General features: G+C 46.4%; 1 protein-coding gene across 1 annotated transcript in view; it reads left to right on the top strand.

Annotated features, from left to right (window-relative positions):
• dgkh (diacylglycerol kinase, eta) overlaps window positions 1-17,817 on the top strand; it is a 675,016-nt gene that overhangs the window by 643,227 nt on the left and 13,972 nt on the right. The window contains 1 exon segment of the mRNA XM_078559610.1: window positions 14,636-14,766. Within this exon segment, the coding sequence (XP_078415736.1) occupies window positions 14,636-14,766 (131 nt within the window).

Genomic DNA, 17,817 nt, shown 5'->3' with positions numbered 1-17,817 from the left:
GATGGAGCAAACCATCGGGATGGTGAAAATTAGGTCTGGTGCCTGGACCGGTCTGGTAAAGCCCTGCAATACAGTCCACAGAGGGTGTCACACATCGTTGTCACCTACTACGCCCTTTACAACCTGGCGCTGCAACGGGGAGAGGAGCTGGCTGAGGAGGAGATGGAGGAGCTGCATGTCTCCTCCGATGAGGAGGACGCCGACAGGATGAGGAGGAGGAGGCCCTCAAAGGCAAGGATGACGGGGATGAGGTCCTCGCATTGGCCAGATGAGGCAGGCATGCTCATGAGGCCCTCGTAGCTGCTAGATTTATGGAGGATGATGTAGTGAGGTGACCACATAGAACCTCACAGTACATCTGTGAACGTTTGACTCCAGTCTGGCTTATGGCAGCACTAATATCCTCTGTGATAACGCTCCTGTCATGGAGACGCAGCGGATGCCCATAGTCCCTACATTCCAGGAGGATGATGATGATGGGCAGTGAGAACACTCCATAGATCTTCACATAGCCTCTGAGAATGGCTGATGGCAGACCACTTGCGCTCTGTGAACAGGGTCATATCATGGGGATGCAGCGGGGAAACTTTCACTTCTCCTGATCCTATGGCATCCTTTGTGAGCTGAACCCTTCAGGGCCACACTGTCACCGGACACAGACACTGATGAGATGGGGGCGGCCAGCTGCATCTCAAAGGTGCTGGGAGCACACAGAGAAAACAACGGAACTCCGTGACGCTGGTCCTGGACATTCTGGCAGCAATGATAAGCCCCATCGAGGTGCAGGCAGGACTGATGTGACCAGTGACAGTGAAGCTGCACCATCAGTGTGCTGGGAAGGTTGCACAAAGCACAGGGAAGATGACCTGAACTGAGACACCTGCCTTTACCTTGTGCAGAAAGGTTTCAAATCTGAGCGACACGAACACTGCTCATCAGAACAAGGAGCCATAGGCAGGGAGACATTCTTGGGAGTTTATTGACAATAGTGAACAGTATGTACAAGTGATTAACACCCATGCCCAGACTGTGCAACAACGTCATCTTAACTTTCCTAACCCTGCCGCTATGTCTTGGTGCTCCCCGGACATCCACAACGGAGGTGGGGGCAGCCTGCTGATTGCTACGCCCTGTCTGTGATGACCTTGGCGGGAGTCCTTAGGAGGGCCGCGACCTGGAGGGCCCCGGCCTGCTTTCAGGATCCTGCTGTGTGGCAGTGGCACCCTCCTCAGCCTGTGGAGCTGGGGCTGCTGGGGTCACAGGGAGAGGGGATTGAGATGGGCCGGTCACTCCCCGAGTCACCTGGGTGGATGGCCCCTGGTTGTGTAGCTGCTGACCCTCCTCCCTGACACTTGAGAGGAAGGGGTAGCTGGAGTGAGATCGAGCTTCTCCACATCTCCCTCGCGTTGGCACTGTTGGAGGCCAACTATGGCATCAGCGATGGAGTTGTGCCTGTGCAGGACTGATGTCCTGGACCAAGGTCTCCATGGCAGCTGCCATCCTGCCAATGTTGACCTCGGCATGCCGGCGCTGTCACCTCAGAGTGAAGGCAAACGGACTCCTCCATCATGCCTTGTAATCTGAGGAGTGCAGCGGACATCCCTTCCTGATGTTCCCGAGCTTGCCTTTGCAGCTCCAGCAACTGTAACATGACCGGGTCCAGAGGCTCATCATCTGACTCGGACTCAGCAGATTTCTGGCCTCCAGCAGTCCCCCGAGTGCCAGGGACCTGGGAAGTCCCTGCCTCCGCCTGCTGTGGATCAGACAGTGCAATGTGCTCACCAGATTGTGATCCTGAGGCTACTCTAAAGCTAGGCCCCACTGAGGTGTGTTAATCTGCGCTGGTGGAGAGTGTGGGTGAGCGCTGTGATGGGTGTTCACTGAGGATTTCAACAGATTCCTCTTCTGAGGTGTCTTCGGGGCTTGAGTCGAGGCCTTGGGTCGTGAACTCCCTCGGCTGTTTCCCAGATGTGCCTGCAAAAGCAAGGGGAGATAATTAGTACATGGCAGTGGCCTGTGAAAGAGGACACATCACTCACAGCATGGTTGTCTGATTGATGTTGCACTGCTGGACCCTCACTTGGTAGAGCAGGGCCGACCTCATCGTCAGCTCAGGACTGGCCCAGATCCTCGCTGGCCAGCTGGATGGCTCTGTTTTCAAAGTCCATGAGGACCTTGATTTCAGAGATTCCGCCACAGGTCAGCAACCTCTCCCTGGTGTTGTGTGCCAGCTTGTCCTGCATGAATAGAGATTGGAGAGTGTAAGCAGGATGCCTGCCAGGCCAGATGATAAGTATGCCTGGCCTGTGTGGGTGGTGAGTGGTCCCATGGATGGGATGAGGACTATGACGGTGTGTGTGTGAGAGAGTGAATGGTGATGTCCCTTGAACTGGCAGTGAGTGGGATCCCTGTGGGTGCATGATGGGTTTGTGAGTGTGTGAGTTGAGAGTGATGAAAGAGTGACTTACCCTGGCAGAACGGAGGAGATCATTCATGCTCTTTTGGCATGTGGCTGTTCTCTTTTGCAGAGCGTTGAACATCACTGCCGCTGCCCCCCCAAGCCGGATTGGTGAATGTTGCTGCCCCTCCTGTGGCCAGAGCAGGGGTAGAGGACATCATGGCTGGCCTTTCCAGGGATGCATCACTGAATCGGGGGGCTGCAGTCTTCTTGCCTTTCAGGGACATATCTACTGTGCAGGAGTCTTGGGCTGGAAGCACTGAGAGGTGTGCGTGAGGCTGCACTTTACATATGGCACCCAGCGTGAGGAAGTGGCTAGGTGATGACATGGCAGGCAACTGAGAGCCCGCCCACCATCAAAACGGCCTGTTTCCCAGGAATGTATGATTAATGGGGTGGGATTGGGATGATATGGTGTGAAAAGCTGCCATTGCTGCCAATGGGTGAAAGGCTATTTTCCTGCCCACTACCACATTTAGTGCAAATCTGCGACAATTCCATCCTAAATCTAGAATTGCATTCCCTCTCTTTGGGCTTATTACGTGCTGGCTAGAAAAGTGCTCTTGAATGCAGTTCAAGGATCTCGTGTTCTCTGTTCCTATTACATTGTTCGTATCCCAGTTGATATTAGGGCAGTTGATGTCCCCAACTATTACTGCCCTATTATTTTTGCACTCAGAAATGTGCCTACGTATTTGCTGTTTTATTTCCCTCACTATTTGGGGGTCTATAGTACACTCCAAGCAGTGTGGCTGCCCCTTTTTTATTCCTGAGCTCAACCCATTTGGCCTCATTTGATGATTCATTTAGTTTATTATCCCTCCTCACAGCTGTAATTGATTCATTAACCAACAATGCCACACTCCCACCTTTTTTAGCTCCCTCTCTATCCTGCCTGAAAACCCTATATCAAGGGATGTTGAGCTGTCAGTTTTGCCCCTCTTTATGGCAATGATATCATGCTGCCATGTGTCTATCTGTGCCCTCAGCACCTAGGCTTTGTTTGCTATACTCCTTGTATTTAAATAAGTACCTTTAACACTGCCAAATTGCTGTGTTGTAAACCTTTTAACCTTTGCTTCTTCTGTCTTTAGGAGTTATCTAATAATTTTCTGTCTTCCATTCGCTGATCTGAATCTGCCCTCAGGTTCCCATCCCCCTGCCAATCTAGTTTAAACTCTTCCCCAACCCCAATGAAATGTGGGGTGGTGAAAAAGGCATATGGGACACTTGCCTTTATCAATCGAGGCATAGGTTACAAAAGTAGGGAGGTCATGTTGGAGTTGTATAGAACCTTGGTGAGGCCACAGCTGCAGTACTGTGTGCAGTTCTGGTCGCCACATTATAGGAAGGATGTGATTGCACTGGAGGGGGTGCAGAGGAGATTCACCAGGATGTTGCCTGGGATGAAACATTTAAGTTATGAAGAGAGGTTGGATAGACTTGGGTTGTTTTCGTTGGAGCAGAGAAGACTGAGGGGCGACCTGATTGAGGTGTACAAGATTATGAGGGGCATGGACAGGGTGGATAGGGAGCAGCTGTTCCCCTTAGTTGAAGGGTCAGTCACAAGGGGGCATAAGTTCAAGGTGAGGGGCAGGAGGTTTAGGGGGAATGTGAGGAAAAACATTTTTACCTAGAGGGTGGTGACGGTCTGGAATGCACTGCCTGGGAGGGTGGTGGAGGCGGGTTGCCCCACATCCTTTAAAAAGTACCTGGATGAGCACTTGGCACGTCATAACATTCAAGGCTATGGGCCAAGTCCTGGTAAATGGGATTAGGTAGGTAGGTCAGGTGTTTCTCACGTGTCGGTACAGACTCAATGGGCCAAAGGGCATCTTCTGCACTGTGTGATTCTGTGAAATGCATTGTAACCTTTCGTTAATAAGATTAGTGCTGCAGTCTTAGGCTGGGCTGCATGAGACAGTGAATATCGTTGGATTGTTGTACGTCAGGAAAGGAGGAGGCTGCTGAGATGGGCTGAAAGCAAGGAAGCTACAAAGTAATCTGGGGTCGGAGTGAAGTGATTGATTGATTGATTATGGAGCCAAGTTAGTAACTTTGGGCCCGAGCATTGCTACCCTCACCGGAGGTAAGGTGGAATCTGCAAAGGAGGCAAGTCTATAGAATGGAGCTTCTTGGACAGCTTTCTTCCTTCATGAATCTGGTATTCACATTGGTCCTTATAAATGCGTGATAAAACCCTCCGCTGGTTGGAATCATACCTAGCCAAAGGAAGAATGTTGTGGTTGTTGGAGGTCAATCATCTCAGTCCCAGGACATCACTGCAGGAGTTCTTCAGGGTAGTGTCCTAGATCCAACCATCTTCAGCTGCTTCATTGGAGGAGAAATTTGGTGGAGTACTTTGCAGACTTATCTCGATTCCCCAGGCACATGTTGTGATAGCTGTGTGGGCAGCCTGGCATTCTTAAGTAATACCCCAACAAATTTCTCCCTTCCATCATAGGGTCAGAAGTGGGGATATCTGCTGATGATTGCACAGTGTTCATTTCCATTCACAACTCCTCAGGTGCTGAAACAGCCCACCTCCACATGCAGCAAGACCTGGACAACGTGCAGGCTTGGCCTGGTAAGTGGCAAGTAACATTTGCGCCACACAAGTGCCGAGCAATGACCATCTCCAACAAGAGAGAATCTAATACAGAAACATAGCAAATTTACAGCAGCCATTCTGTCTATTGTGTCTGCACAGGCTGTAAAGGAAGCCTAATCCCAATGGTCCATAACTCTATAGTTACAGCACTTCAAGTGCATATCCAAGCAATTTTTAAATGTGTTGAGGGTTTCTGCCATTTACCCACACTCAGGCAGTGATCCTTACCTCTTTCTAGGGAAAGGAGTTTCTCCTCAACTCTTCTCAGGATAAGTTTATTTAGGACTGAGATGAGGAGAAATTACTTCACTCAGAGGGTTGTGAATCTTTGGAATTCTGTACCACAGAGGGTTGTAGATGCCCCATTGTTGAATATATTTAAGGCTGGGATAAACAGATTCTTGGTTTTTCAGGGAATTAAGGGATATGGTGAGCGGGTGGGAAAATGGAGTTGAAGCCCAAGATCCGCCATAATCATGTTGAATGGTGGAGTAGGCTCGACCGGCTGAATGGCCTACTTATGCTCCTATTTCTGGTGTTCTTTTCTAATCCTTCTTCCAATTACTTTATTTTAAATTTCTGTCCCCAGATTATTGATCTCTCTTCTAAGGGAAATAGATACTTCCTGGTTGCTCTATTTAGACTGCTCATAATTTTATACTCCTCAATTTTGTTTATTCATTCATGGGATGTGGGCTTCCCTGGCTGGGCCAGCATTTATTACCCATCCTTAATTGCCCTTGAGAAGGTGGTGGTGAGCTGCCTTCTTGAACCACTGCAGACCATGTGGTGTAGGTACACCCACAGTGCTGTTAGGGAGGGAGTTCCAGGATTTTGACCCAGCAACAGTGAAGGAACAGCAATATATTTCCAAGTCAGGATGATTAGCGGCTTTGAGGGGAACTCCCAAGTGGTGGTGTTCCCATCTATCTGCTGCCCTTGTCCTTCTAGATGGTAGTGATCGTGGGTTTGAAAGATGCTGTCTAAGGAGCCTTGGTGAGTTCCTGCAATGCATCTTGTAGACAGTACACACTGCTGCTACTTGTGCATCAGTGGTGGAGGGAGTGAATGTTTGTGGATGTGGTGCCAATCAAGCGGGCTGCTTTGTCCTGGATGGTGTCAAGCTTCTTGAGTGTTGTTGGAGCTGCATCCAGGCAAGTGGTGAATATTCCATCACATTCCTGACTTGTGTCTTGTAGATGGTCTACAGGCTTTGGGGAGTCAGGAGGTGGGTTACTTGTCGCACTATTCCTAGCCTCTGACCTGCTCTTGCAGCCATAGTATTTACATGGCTCGTCCAGTTCAGTTTCTGGTCAACAGTAACCCCCCAGGATGTTGATAGTGAGGAATTCAGCGATGGTAATACCATTGAACATCAAGGGGTGAAGGTTGGATTCTCTCTTGTTGGAGATGGGCATTGCCTGACACCTGTGTGGTGCGAATATTACTTGCCACTTGTCAGCCCAAGCCTGGATATTGTCCAGATCTTGCTGCATTTGGACATGGATTTCTTCAGTATCTGTTGAGTCACGAATGGTGCTGAATATTGTGCAATCAGCGAACATGCCCACTTCTGACCTTATGATGGAAGGAAGGTCATTGATGAAGCAGCTGAAGACGGTTGGGCCGAAGACACTACCCTGAGGAACTCCTGCAGTGATATCCTGGAGCTGAGATGACTGACTTCCAACAGCCACAACCATCTTCCTTTATGCTAGATATGATTCCAACCAGTGGAGAGTTTTCTCCCTGATTCCCTTGACTCCAGTTTTATTAGGGCTCCTTGATGCCACACTCAGTCAAATGCAGCCTTGCTTTGACATCACTCTCACCTCACCTCGGGAGTTCATCTCTTTTGTTCATGTTTGAACCAAGGCTGTAATGAGGCCAGGAGCTGAGTGGCCCTGGCAGAACCTAAACTGGGCGTCAGTGAGCAGGTTATTGCTAAGCAAGTGCTGCTTGATAGCACTGTTGATGACCCCTTCCATTACTTTACTGATTATGGAGAGTAGACTGATGGGGCAGTAATTGGCCAGGTTGGATTTCTCCTGCTTTTTGTGTACAGGACATACCTGTGGAATCTTCCACATAGCCGGGTAGATGCCAGTGTTGTAGCTCCCCTCAGCTTCTCCACATCCCCAGGCAGTCCAATCTTTCCTCATAACTAGAATGCGCCATTCCTGGCCTTATCCTTATAAACCTCCTCTCCAGTGACACAAACTGTATGCAGTATTCTAGCTGTGGCCTAACCAGTGTTTTAAACAATTCTAGCCTTTAACCTGCATTTATACTTTCTGCCTCAGCTAACAAAGGAAAGTATCCCATATGCGTCCTTAACCACCTTATCTCCCTATCCTGCTACCTTCAGCGATCTGTGGAACATACACTCCAAGGTGTCACTGTTCCTCTACACTTCTCAGTGTCCGCCCATTTATTGGGTATCCTCTTGCCTTGTTTGCCTTCTCCAAATGCATTACCTCATACTTCCCCAGATTGAACTCCCTTTCTGCCCACCTGACCAGTCCATTGATACCTCCCTGCAGTCATTAGCTTCCTTCTTAATTATAAATCACATGGTCACTTGTTGTATCTGCAAAACTTCTTAATCACATCCCCTATCTTTGAGTCTAAATTGTTGATATATACTAGGAAAAGCAAGGGATCTTGTACTGAGCCCTGAGGAATCCCACTGGAAACAGCCTTCCAGTCTCAAAAACACCCGATGAGGATTACTTTTTGCGTTCTGTCTCTGAACCAATTTTGGATCCAACTTGTCACTTTCCTTTGGATCCCTTGAGCACCTTCCCTTGACATTTAATGGCATTACCATCACCAAATTCCACACCATGGGCATTCTGGGGATCACCATTGCCCAGAAGTTTAACAGGACCAGCCACATAAATACTTTAAGAGCTGATCAGAAGGTGGGTAATCTAAGGTGTGTGATTCACCACCTGACTCCCAAAGCCTGCAGGTCAGGAGTGTGATGGAATACTCCCCACTTGGCTGGGTGAGTGCAGCTCCCACAACACTCCAGAAGCTTGACACCATCCAGGATGAAGCAGCCCCGCTTGATCGACCCCAACCACACCTTAAGCATTCACACCCTTGATGTCCAACTCAAGAAATGATGGCTGGGAGGAGGGTCATCGGGTGGGTGGTACTGGAGGTCAGCTCAACTGGAATACTGAAGGGGAACCCAGTAAGTCATCCTGACAAGGGACATGTATTTCTATAGAATCAGAAAGGCATTGGAGAGAAAGGGAACAGTGTGCTTCGGAGGCTCCTCACACATGGCTCACAAGGGCCTTGGCAGAGAGTGGTGCCTTCATGCGCAGGTATGATTCAGAGGGACAGACCCGGCGGGAGAAGGAGGGGGCAGGGTTAATGTTGCGGATATCCTTTAACACAAGCAGCAGCAGCAAGAAAAACCCAGCAGAGTTCAGTAAAGTGCAATGAGTCATATATTTACAAAAATGTTGCAACTATTTACAATGGTTCTATCCCTGTGCTACTAGACAGAGTTAGAAATTTTAAATTTCCCTCACCCTACCACTACGACAATGTGCTTGTCCAACATCAGCAGCAGAGGAGGAGGCAGCCTGCTGACCACCATGCCCACTTGTCTCCGGCGACCTTGGTGGGCATCCTCTGGAGGCCTGAGACCTGGAGGGCCCTGGCCTTCCTCTCTGGAGCAGTTGCGCAGCCTCAAAGGCTGAGGCTGATGGGGTCACAGACACAGGGGACTCGGAATGCCTGGACACCCTTGTAGGGCCCAGGGTGGAAGCCCCAGGCGTGTCGACCTGTCACGCCTCCTCCCTTTGGGTGCCTGAGGGCCCCTCCCTGACTCCTTGAGGAGAAAGGTCACCTGGAGGGAGGTCTGAGCAGGGTCTCTTCCTCTGTACAGATGTGGCATTGACCACCCTGGCGACCACTAGGTGAGTCCGTTGGGCCTCCTCCTCCAATCCCTGGGAAAGAAGATGTCCCTCTTGTCCTCACGGCCTGCAGGAGAGTCTCCAGTGAGGCGTTGCTGAAGTGTGGGGCTGGTTCCTGCTGCTTCCTGGAAGCCATTGGGTCTTGCAGAGTCTTCTGCTATTCATGAATGAAATGTCCGGGTGCCTTTTAAATATGGCACCCCGATATGACAGTGTGGCATGCAGTTTCCTGTCCGTCTGCCACACAATTCATCGGAAAACTCCTGGCTGCATAATTAACAAGCCCAACATCGCATGATTCGGTGGGTTTACCCGCTTGGTTCTGCAGCAGGAGCCCCTCCAACATCCCACCCCCACCATGGCGCTTAGACTCAGAGTGGAAAATCCCAGCCACTATTTTCTCCAGAGCCTTCACCAATCCCCCAAGCCTGGTTTGGTGTCCTGGGGTCAGGTACGAAACAGCTTTGACAGGCTGAACACATTATCTCCTTAAAATTCAAAACCCAGACACTTTTATAATCTGAATCATGAATTAGAGCTCTTGCTTACATGTTATGCACTTGAGAGGCGATACCCATTTCAGATCATTGAGCTAGCCAAAACTTCAAAAGAAATGGTCAGTTCACTGTCTGTGTCCCCTAATTGATTTTTTTTTTTTGCCAAATACGTATAAAATATATTTCATCTGAAAATGACTGATGTTAGAAACATAAAAAACAAGAATAGGCTGTTGAGCTCCATCACGCTGCTCTGCTATTCAGTTAGCCCATGGCATATCTCTATCTTAACTCTATTTATTCAGCTTTGCTCCATAGTGCTTAAACGCTAGCTTATCCAACAAATATCTATCAGTCATGAAATGTTCCATTGATTCCCTGCATCCCCAGGGCTTTTTGGGGGAGCGAGTGCCATCTTTCCACTAGATGTAGTTCTATGTGGGCAGACCTCAGGGCCCATGCAGAAATGAGATAAAATGAAGTTCTATAAAGTTCAAAGTGTCTATTGTAGACTTCACTAAATTGAAACGAATACTCACTCATAAAAATTCATTTACTACAATTACATTCCTTTAACTACATAAAGCCTTACAGCAAGAAATATTTCATTTAAGTGCACAATTCCTTTTAACAACAAGCATTGAAATTTATAGTCCCCCTTCAACGAGTCTGTAACCACTTGTAGCTGTCAATCAAACTGTGAAATGGAAGGCATCCTACTGTGATAATGGGTGATTGTGAAACCAGTCATGCAGCAGTAATCCAGTAATGGAGGCACTGAGGCTTCTGTCAACAGCGAAAGTGAAATAACAAGCAACAATTTTTGTTAACACTTCAGACATTTTGTTCAAAGAGTTAAAGGGGAGGACATGTAAATGCCTTGACAGTTTGAGAGCTCCCTTTGACAGGTGTCCCAAAGGCCTGACAGTTAATGAATTTATGCACTTTTTGCACACATATGGCTACTGTTAAAAGGCATCGACCTCCCCAAAAGGCACCAAAGATGTCCCGGGACCAGATCCAAAGGGGTACCTTACTTCTCCAAAGGTACCCTGGCTATCCAAATGAATCCACCAAGTTCAGGCCTGCTCTTACCTGGTCTAATCTGCTTCAGTTTTCACACTCCCGGATAACCAAAATCCAGCTACAGCGGAGACAGGGTTGATTTAAATGGCTGTCCGTGGTGGTGGAATTCCCGGCCCTGCAGCCCAACACTGGGTTCCTAGGTTTTTATTGAGGACAGACACAGTAACGAGGCTTGGGAATGGATCATGAGCAGTGGCAGTTTACCTGTACACACTGAACATGGACGGCCCGCACAGGTGCAGAGTGCCAGGCAGATTATTCAGTGTCAAAAACCACAAACTGTTAATTGGTCATGACATCCAAATTAAAGAAAGATCTACAAGAAATGGGGTGGCAACACAGAATCCTTTGATGAGCTAATGTTATTTAAAGCAGTCTGTTAGTAAGTAGTTTTCATAAGATACAGGAGCAGGAGTGGGCCACTCGGCCCCTCGAACCTGCTCTGTCATTCGATAAGATCATGGCTGATCTGATTGTGGCCTTAACTCCACTTCCCTGCCTGCCAACCCCACCCACCCCCCCCCACCACGCCCCCATAACCCTTGACTCCCTTGTTCCAAAACTCTGTCTAACTCAGCCTTGAATATATTCAATGACCCAACCTCCACTGCTCTCTGGGGAAGAGAATTCCACAAACTAATCACCCTCTGACATAAGAAATTATCTTGTGCAGTAACCTTTTATGTGGCACCTTATCAAATGCCTTTTGGAAATCCAAATACCAACTACAGGTTCCCCTTGATCCACATTGCTTGTTACATCCTCAAAGAACTCTAATGAATTTGTCAAACACAATTTCCCTTTCACAAAACCATGTTGACTCTGTCTGATTGTATTATGATTTTCTGCATGTCCTGCTATTCCCTTTTTAATAATGGATTCTAGTGTTTTCACAATGACAGATGTTAGGCTAACTGGTCTATAGTTTCCTGCTTTTTGTCTCCCACCTTAAATAGAGGTGTTATGTTTGCAGTTTTCCAGTCCACTGGAATTTATCCAGAATCTCGGGAATTTGGGAAGATTACAACCAATGAATCCAATACCTCTGCAGCCACTTCCTTTAAGACCCTAGGGGAAGAATTTTCAGGTCGGTGAGCAGAGGTGGGGCCCGCTCACCGATGTGTAAAATGACGCATGGTGACGTTGGGCGGGCATCCCGAGTCAGTAGCGCGCCCGTCAAACTGCCAAAGGCCTATTGAGGCCTCCTAAAAACTAATTGAACTAATAAAATGAACCTTGAGTTACCCAGGTGGCCTTCACATTTTTCATGGAACCTCATCCACAGGCGGGATGAGGTTTCATGAAGTGTTTAAAAATTCAATAAAAATTTTTTTTTAAATTCATTGACATTTCTCAGCTCATGTGACACTGTCACATGAGGGGACATGTTTTAAAAGTTTTTAATTTCTTTATTTGGAAGTTTAAAACTTAAACTCTGTGCCTCCAGGGAGATTTCTGCGCTCTTTAAAAAAGTGCAGGCCCTGACTCAGAGAACATCCCTCCCCCCCGCCCCCACCCCTCGCCAACCGGCCTGCACAGGGACCGCTCAGCGCTTCTGGGTGTGCGTCATGGCCCGCCCATGTAAAACGGCGGCACGGACCTGATTGGGGGCGCCGATCGGGTTCGTGCCTGCTCCCGCCCCTGCACAAACCCCCCAGCGAGGGGGAAATTCTCCCCTAGAATGCAGACCATCAGGTCCAGGGGACTTGTCAGCCTTTAGTCCCATTAGTTTTCCCATTTTTCACTAGTGGTCGTAATTATTTTAAGTTCCTCTCTTCCCTTTTGCCTCTTGATTTTCTACTATTCTTGGGACGTTTTTGTGTCTTTTACTGTGAAGACAGATACAAAATACTTGTTCAAAGCCTCTACCATTTCTTTATATCCCATTATTAATTCTCCAGTCTCACCCTCTAAGGGTCCAATGATCACTTCAGCTATTCTTTTCCTTTTTATATACTTGTCGGAGCTTTTACTGACTTTTTTTATTTCCTGCTAGTTTTCTCTCATACTCCAATTTTTCTTTTTTTACGTCACTCTTTGCTGATTTCTGAAACTTTCCCAATCTTCTGGCCTACTGCTAATCTTTGCAGCATTTTACGTTTTTTCTTTCAATTTGATTCCACCCTTAAATTCCTTGGTCAGTCATGGATAGTGCTTTCTTCTTATAGTCTTTCTTTCTTAATGGAATATATCTTTGTTGAGAGTTATGAAATGTCTCCTTAAACATCTGCCACTGCTCCTCTGCCGTCTTACCTTTTTAGCCAACTCTGTCTTCATACCCTTGTAATTGCCCTTTCTTTGTCCCTTTCCATCTTCCTCTACCATCTTCCATCTACATAACTTATTGTGTCTCCTTACTTCATGTCACCTGCCAACTTGGAGACACAACTCTCCATTGCTTAATGCAAATGATGACTATTTGTGGTGAAAGGTTGAGACCACAGTTTGGATCCCTGGGGGACACCAATTGTCAGCACCCGCCAATCAGAGAATGAACCCTGTATCCTTATCCTGTGCTTTCTACCTCTGAACCACAATGGCCCATTTCACAAGGTTACCTCTAATTTTGTGCACTCTCATTTTTGCTAATAATCTCTTGTGCAAAACCTCACCACAAATGTCTTTGCTCATAACTACATGTAGCCATCGATCTTTTTGAAGACAAAAACAGAATTACCTGGAAAAACTCAGCAGGTCTGGCAGCATCGGTGGAGAAGAAATCAGTTAACGTTTCGAGCCTTCACGGCCCTTCGGCAGTGAAGGCTCGAAACGTTAACTGATTTCTTCTCCACCGATGCTGCCAGACCTGCTGAGTTTTTCCAGGTAATTCTGTTTTTGTTTTGGATTTCCAGCATCCGCAGTAGCTTTTAGCTTTTTGTTTTGATCTTTTTGAAGACCTTATTATGTAGTCTGGATTGGATTCAGGACATCCAAGACTGTGGAAGATCCTGTCTCAATAGTTGGGCAGTAACAGTGAGCTGGGTTCAGACCTTCCATCCTTTCAGGACTTTCCCTGCATTAGAAAAGCACTTTCCCAACTTTGAAATCATTTCCTTTTTGGTTTCCCTGCTCAGTAAAAGTTTTTTTGGCATGAAAGTTTAGCAAAGTTTGGCCCATTTGCCTAGGGTCAAAAACTGATGCTCCTCAATCACCCAGGCCCCCACTTCTCTCTATATTGACCATAAACAAGGCAGTAACTTCTCACTGTCTTGCTTACCCTTGCTGGCCACGCTTTATATTTTTTCAACTTCTCCAATGTCATGTCTATGAACGATTTGTAGAAACATTCCTCTCTTTCAATCTCTATGGCATTTGCCTGACTCTGTTGGACTGCTTTGGGTTAGTTCAGTTTTTAAACATAGAATCTCACTTACAAGCATCTCACAACCCGCTTAGCACTTCCTGATCAGTTTTCCAAGTTATTCATTGTTAGCGATCCTTTCAAAAGGATCACAAGTTCACAGCATCTTCGAGTCAAATGCCCACATGTCAATCCACTCAACATGCCACAGTTTTTCACTACCAGTGTGATTTCAGACCTTCCCTCAATAACATTTTACATGCTACAATTTCATTATGGAGTAGATTTGTGAAGGGAACCATCATTATACAGGAGCACAGGTCAGCGTTCTGGGCTCTAACTTCATTCTAGAGCCAGCTCTGCGAACATCTAGTGAGGCTCCACAACAGGAACTCATCTCACTAAATATAACTAAATAGTATGATGTTTCTCATGGTGAGTGCCCATAACACAGGAGGAGCTACTGAATTAAGCTTCAAATCGCAGCTTTACAAGCACCCCTTTGTCAGACATAACAAACGTGTTCAGGCTTTGAGAGGTGCAAGGATGTCCAGTGCTCAAAGGGTTAATACAATAACAATTGTTTGCATGGAAAAGCTACCTGGTGATGGGCTAGATGAATGTAACTGTTATTGTCCTCACCCTCTTTGCCAGCACTGCTAGCTCCTCTGCTCTTCCCCAGTCTTGCTTACCCTTTGCTTATGAAGCATGGAGGAATTAAGGGGCTTTTGCTCTTGACTTTGGTAGTTCAAAAATGGGGCACAGATGAAGTTGCTTCTTGGCTGGAGCTGCTCAGCTTGGGAGAATACAAAGAACGCTTCATCCGTCATGACATCCGAGGCTCTGAGCTATTGCACCTGGAAAGGCGTGATCTGAAGGTACTTCCTTTAAAGACCTTTTTTCCCTTGCATTTATGCCCTGTCCCCCCCCCACCCCCCCACCCCCTCCTGTTTTCCGCTGTGCTTAAGCTTGGCTTGCTATATGTGATTGTGTGATGAAGCTTAATTAATTATCTGTCAAACCGTCACTGTTGTTGGATGTGTGCATGTTTAGCAGTTGAAAATGGTCTCTCCACAAGGTGCTTTGTACATTATATCTGAAAGTACTTTTCTTTCTACTCCATCTTATGTGTGAAGAGATACACAAAATGCAATGTGGTGCTATACCTATGGCCAAGGCAGTACTGGATTTCAGAGAAGATTAAATGTCTCCATTTGAGCATCTAGTTCTGCTTTCTGTTTTGTATGTTGTCTGTACTTCTCCCACCTTTTACTCTCCTTGTGTTTTATAGTTTCTCATCCCTGACTGTCTCCACGGTGCTTGCTGTGAATGGATGAATGGTCAGGAGTCGTTGGTGCAGTTCCAGGTCTGAGTTATCAGGATACAATTTCCCACAATGAGATTAGATAGTGTAAATATTATTGCCTCTCATACTATCGCTCACTATTCCAGCCATTAGTCAAAGATTTAACAGTCACCACACTTGAACCTGAGTTACCTGATGTCCCTCTCAAACCCACTGATGCAGAATGACCTTGAATTTACAGCACAGATACAGACCATTTAACCCAGCAGATTTATGCTGGCATTTATTCCTTCACCACAAGCCTCTTCACCGCACCCCCCCACCTTCATCTTATCCTATCAGCATATCCTTCTATTCCTCTCTCCTTCACAGGGTTATCCAGCTTCCTCTTAAATGGATCAACTATTCACCTCAAGCATGTAACAAGTTCCATATTCTCACCACTCTGAGTATAGAAGTTTCTCTTGAATTCCTTACTGGATTTATTAGTGACTATTTAAATTTATGACCACTTGTTTTGCACTCATCTAGAAACATCCTCTCTATATCTACATCTCTTCATCATTTTAAGGATCTATGTTAAGCCACACCTCAGTCTTCCTTGTTCTAGTAAAAAGAGCCCCAGCCCATTCTGTCTTTCCTGATAGTTAGACCTCTCAGCTCTAAAGCCCTCCTTGTAAATATTTTTGGCATCTTGTCCACTACTTTTATATCCTTTTTGTAATATGGAAACCAGAACTCTGCACAGTACTCCGTGCGGTCTGATTAAACTGAAGGAATGGTCCCCAGTACAAAGCTAAGTTGCAGCTTCAGAAGGACAGAATGATTGGGGATGAGGGATTCCCAAGGCAGTGATGGTTTAAACTTTCCTTGTGGGGGACTTGAGGAGCCACTCCTGTTCTTGCTGGACCCGCAGTGAATTAAGAGGGTAAAAGGAAAAATGATTTACCTTGTGGAATTCTTTTGGTCCTAGCTCTTCTTCCCATGAGGCTGACCTAGTGAGAAAGCCACACCAGCTTCCCCAGCACAGGCCTACAATCAAAACAGCAGTGGGGCCCTAATAGCATCATTAGAGTTTAGATATATTGACAAAGACCCCATCAGTGACTGTACCTCTTGCTGTTCCAGGGGGAGGGTAAAATCGGAATCTGGAAAATCGGAATCTGCAAAATCAGTATGGTACATCAGCCATTAAGTACCATCTGACCCTGGATTTTTATATTGTACAGGAATAAAATTGCCCCCGTTTGGTTTCCTGTCCATCAGTTGGGTTTCTATTCATACTGCTATATTCCCACTTGTATTGTTTGGCTGAAACTTTTTAGCCACCCTCTTGTGAGACACTTTATCAAATACCTGCAGAAAATTAATCAACATATTTATTCCGATAACTTTATCTTCAAAAAGAACTCTTAAATTCTTCAAACATGACTTGCTTTTAACAAATCTGTGTTGGCTGTCCTTGTATGGCGGATGCATTTAAATGTCTTGAATTTTTGGATTTAAATACCTTGAATTAAGGGTTCTAAGTGTTTGCCCACAGCTTACAGCAGAGTAGCTGGTGTACTTTATCCAACTCTCCTATCTTGAACAAAGGTTGCCTACTCCATGGTACAGTGTCACAATTTGTCTTTTTGAGGAGGATTGTAAAAAAGCAGAAATAATTGACTCTGGTGATGGACAGGAGCTGGGCCTTGAAGCTAAACTCAAGATTGAACAGGACACGATAGCAGCTCACCATCTAGTTGAACATGTGTGGGCGCTGGTAATGGAGGTAGTAGCATCGTTGAGTCATGATTGTGAGTACAGAGTTTCTGAGAGGTTGATTCCATGCTCTGGAAGTCTTTTTTTAAAACATCTACACTTTGTCACCTCCCTTTACCTTCTGCCCTCTGTTTCTCCTCTAAAATGCCTTGGCATATTCACCACATTAAAGGCTTAAGATAAATAGATAATATTGTGGTGTCTGTCATACCTGATAGAAACTTGGCTGGCACTGCCTAAACTACTCTAATATAGGCTCTTTACAGCCAACACACACAAGAGTATAAAACCCCAGTTTCTAAGGGTGAAATGGAAATTCACTCCCTCACAGCACCAACCATACCTATTGCTGTTTATTCCTCCAATTGTCTCTCCCTGTATGAATTATCCCAGCTTTCTTTGCAGGAGCCATCTTGCTTCCAAACACAGTCTTTCTGCACTGAACACTGTCTTTTGATTCTTTATTTTCATTGAGATCACACCTTTTCATCAGCTGCATGCATTTAATGCCACTTTGTGATTTCTGGCTGTGCTGAGCCCCCTACAACAGGCTGAGCAGGGTCGAATTTAACTGAGGCAAATAGAATATTTAAGAAGTCAGGCATAGGCTCAAATCTATAAACAACAACAGTAGACGCACCTTGTACACAGGAAAATGTCTCAAAGTGCTGTAGCATGACCAGAGAGAAGAGGGGGATTTGAGAGCTAGGAGGAAGAATGAAAGGCTGAGCTGAAGAGCAGGGTTTTAAGGAGGTGTTCGGATGGGAAGCTGAAGGAAGAACTGTATAAACCATTCCTAATAGTAGGAGTGTATGGCAGCCACCAGATGTGGGATAGAGGGAGCGAAAGGTGAAGAAAA

Source organism: Cetorhinus maximus, chromosome 16 (assembly GCF_964194155.1).
Source record: "Cetorhinus maximus chromosome 16, sCetMax3.hap1.1, whole genome shotgun sequence".
NCBI lineage: Eukaryota > Metazoa > Chordata > Chondrichthyes > Lamniformes > Cetorhinidae > Cetorhinus > Cetorhinus maximus.
This window is presented reverse-complemented; position numbering and strand designations above follow the sequence as displayed.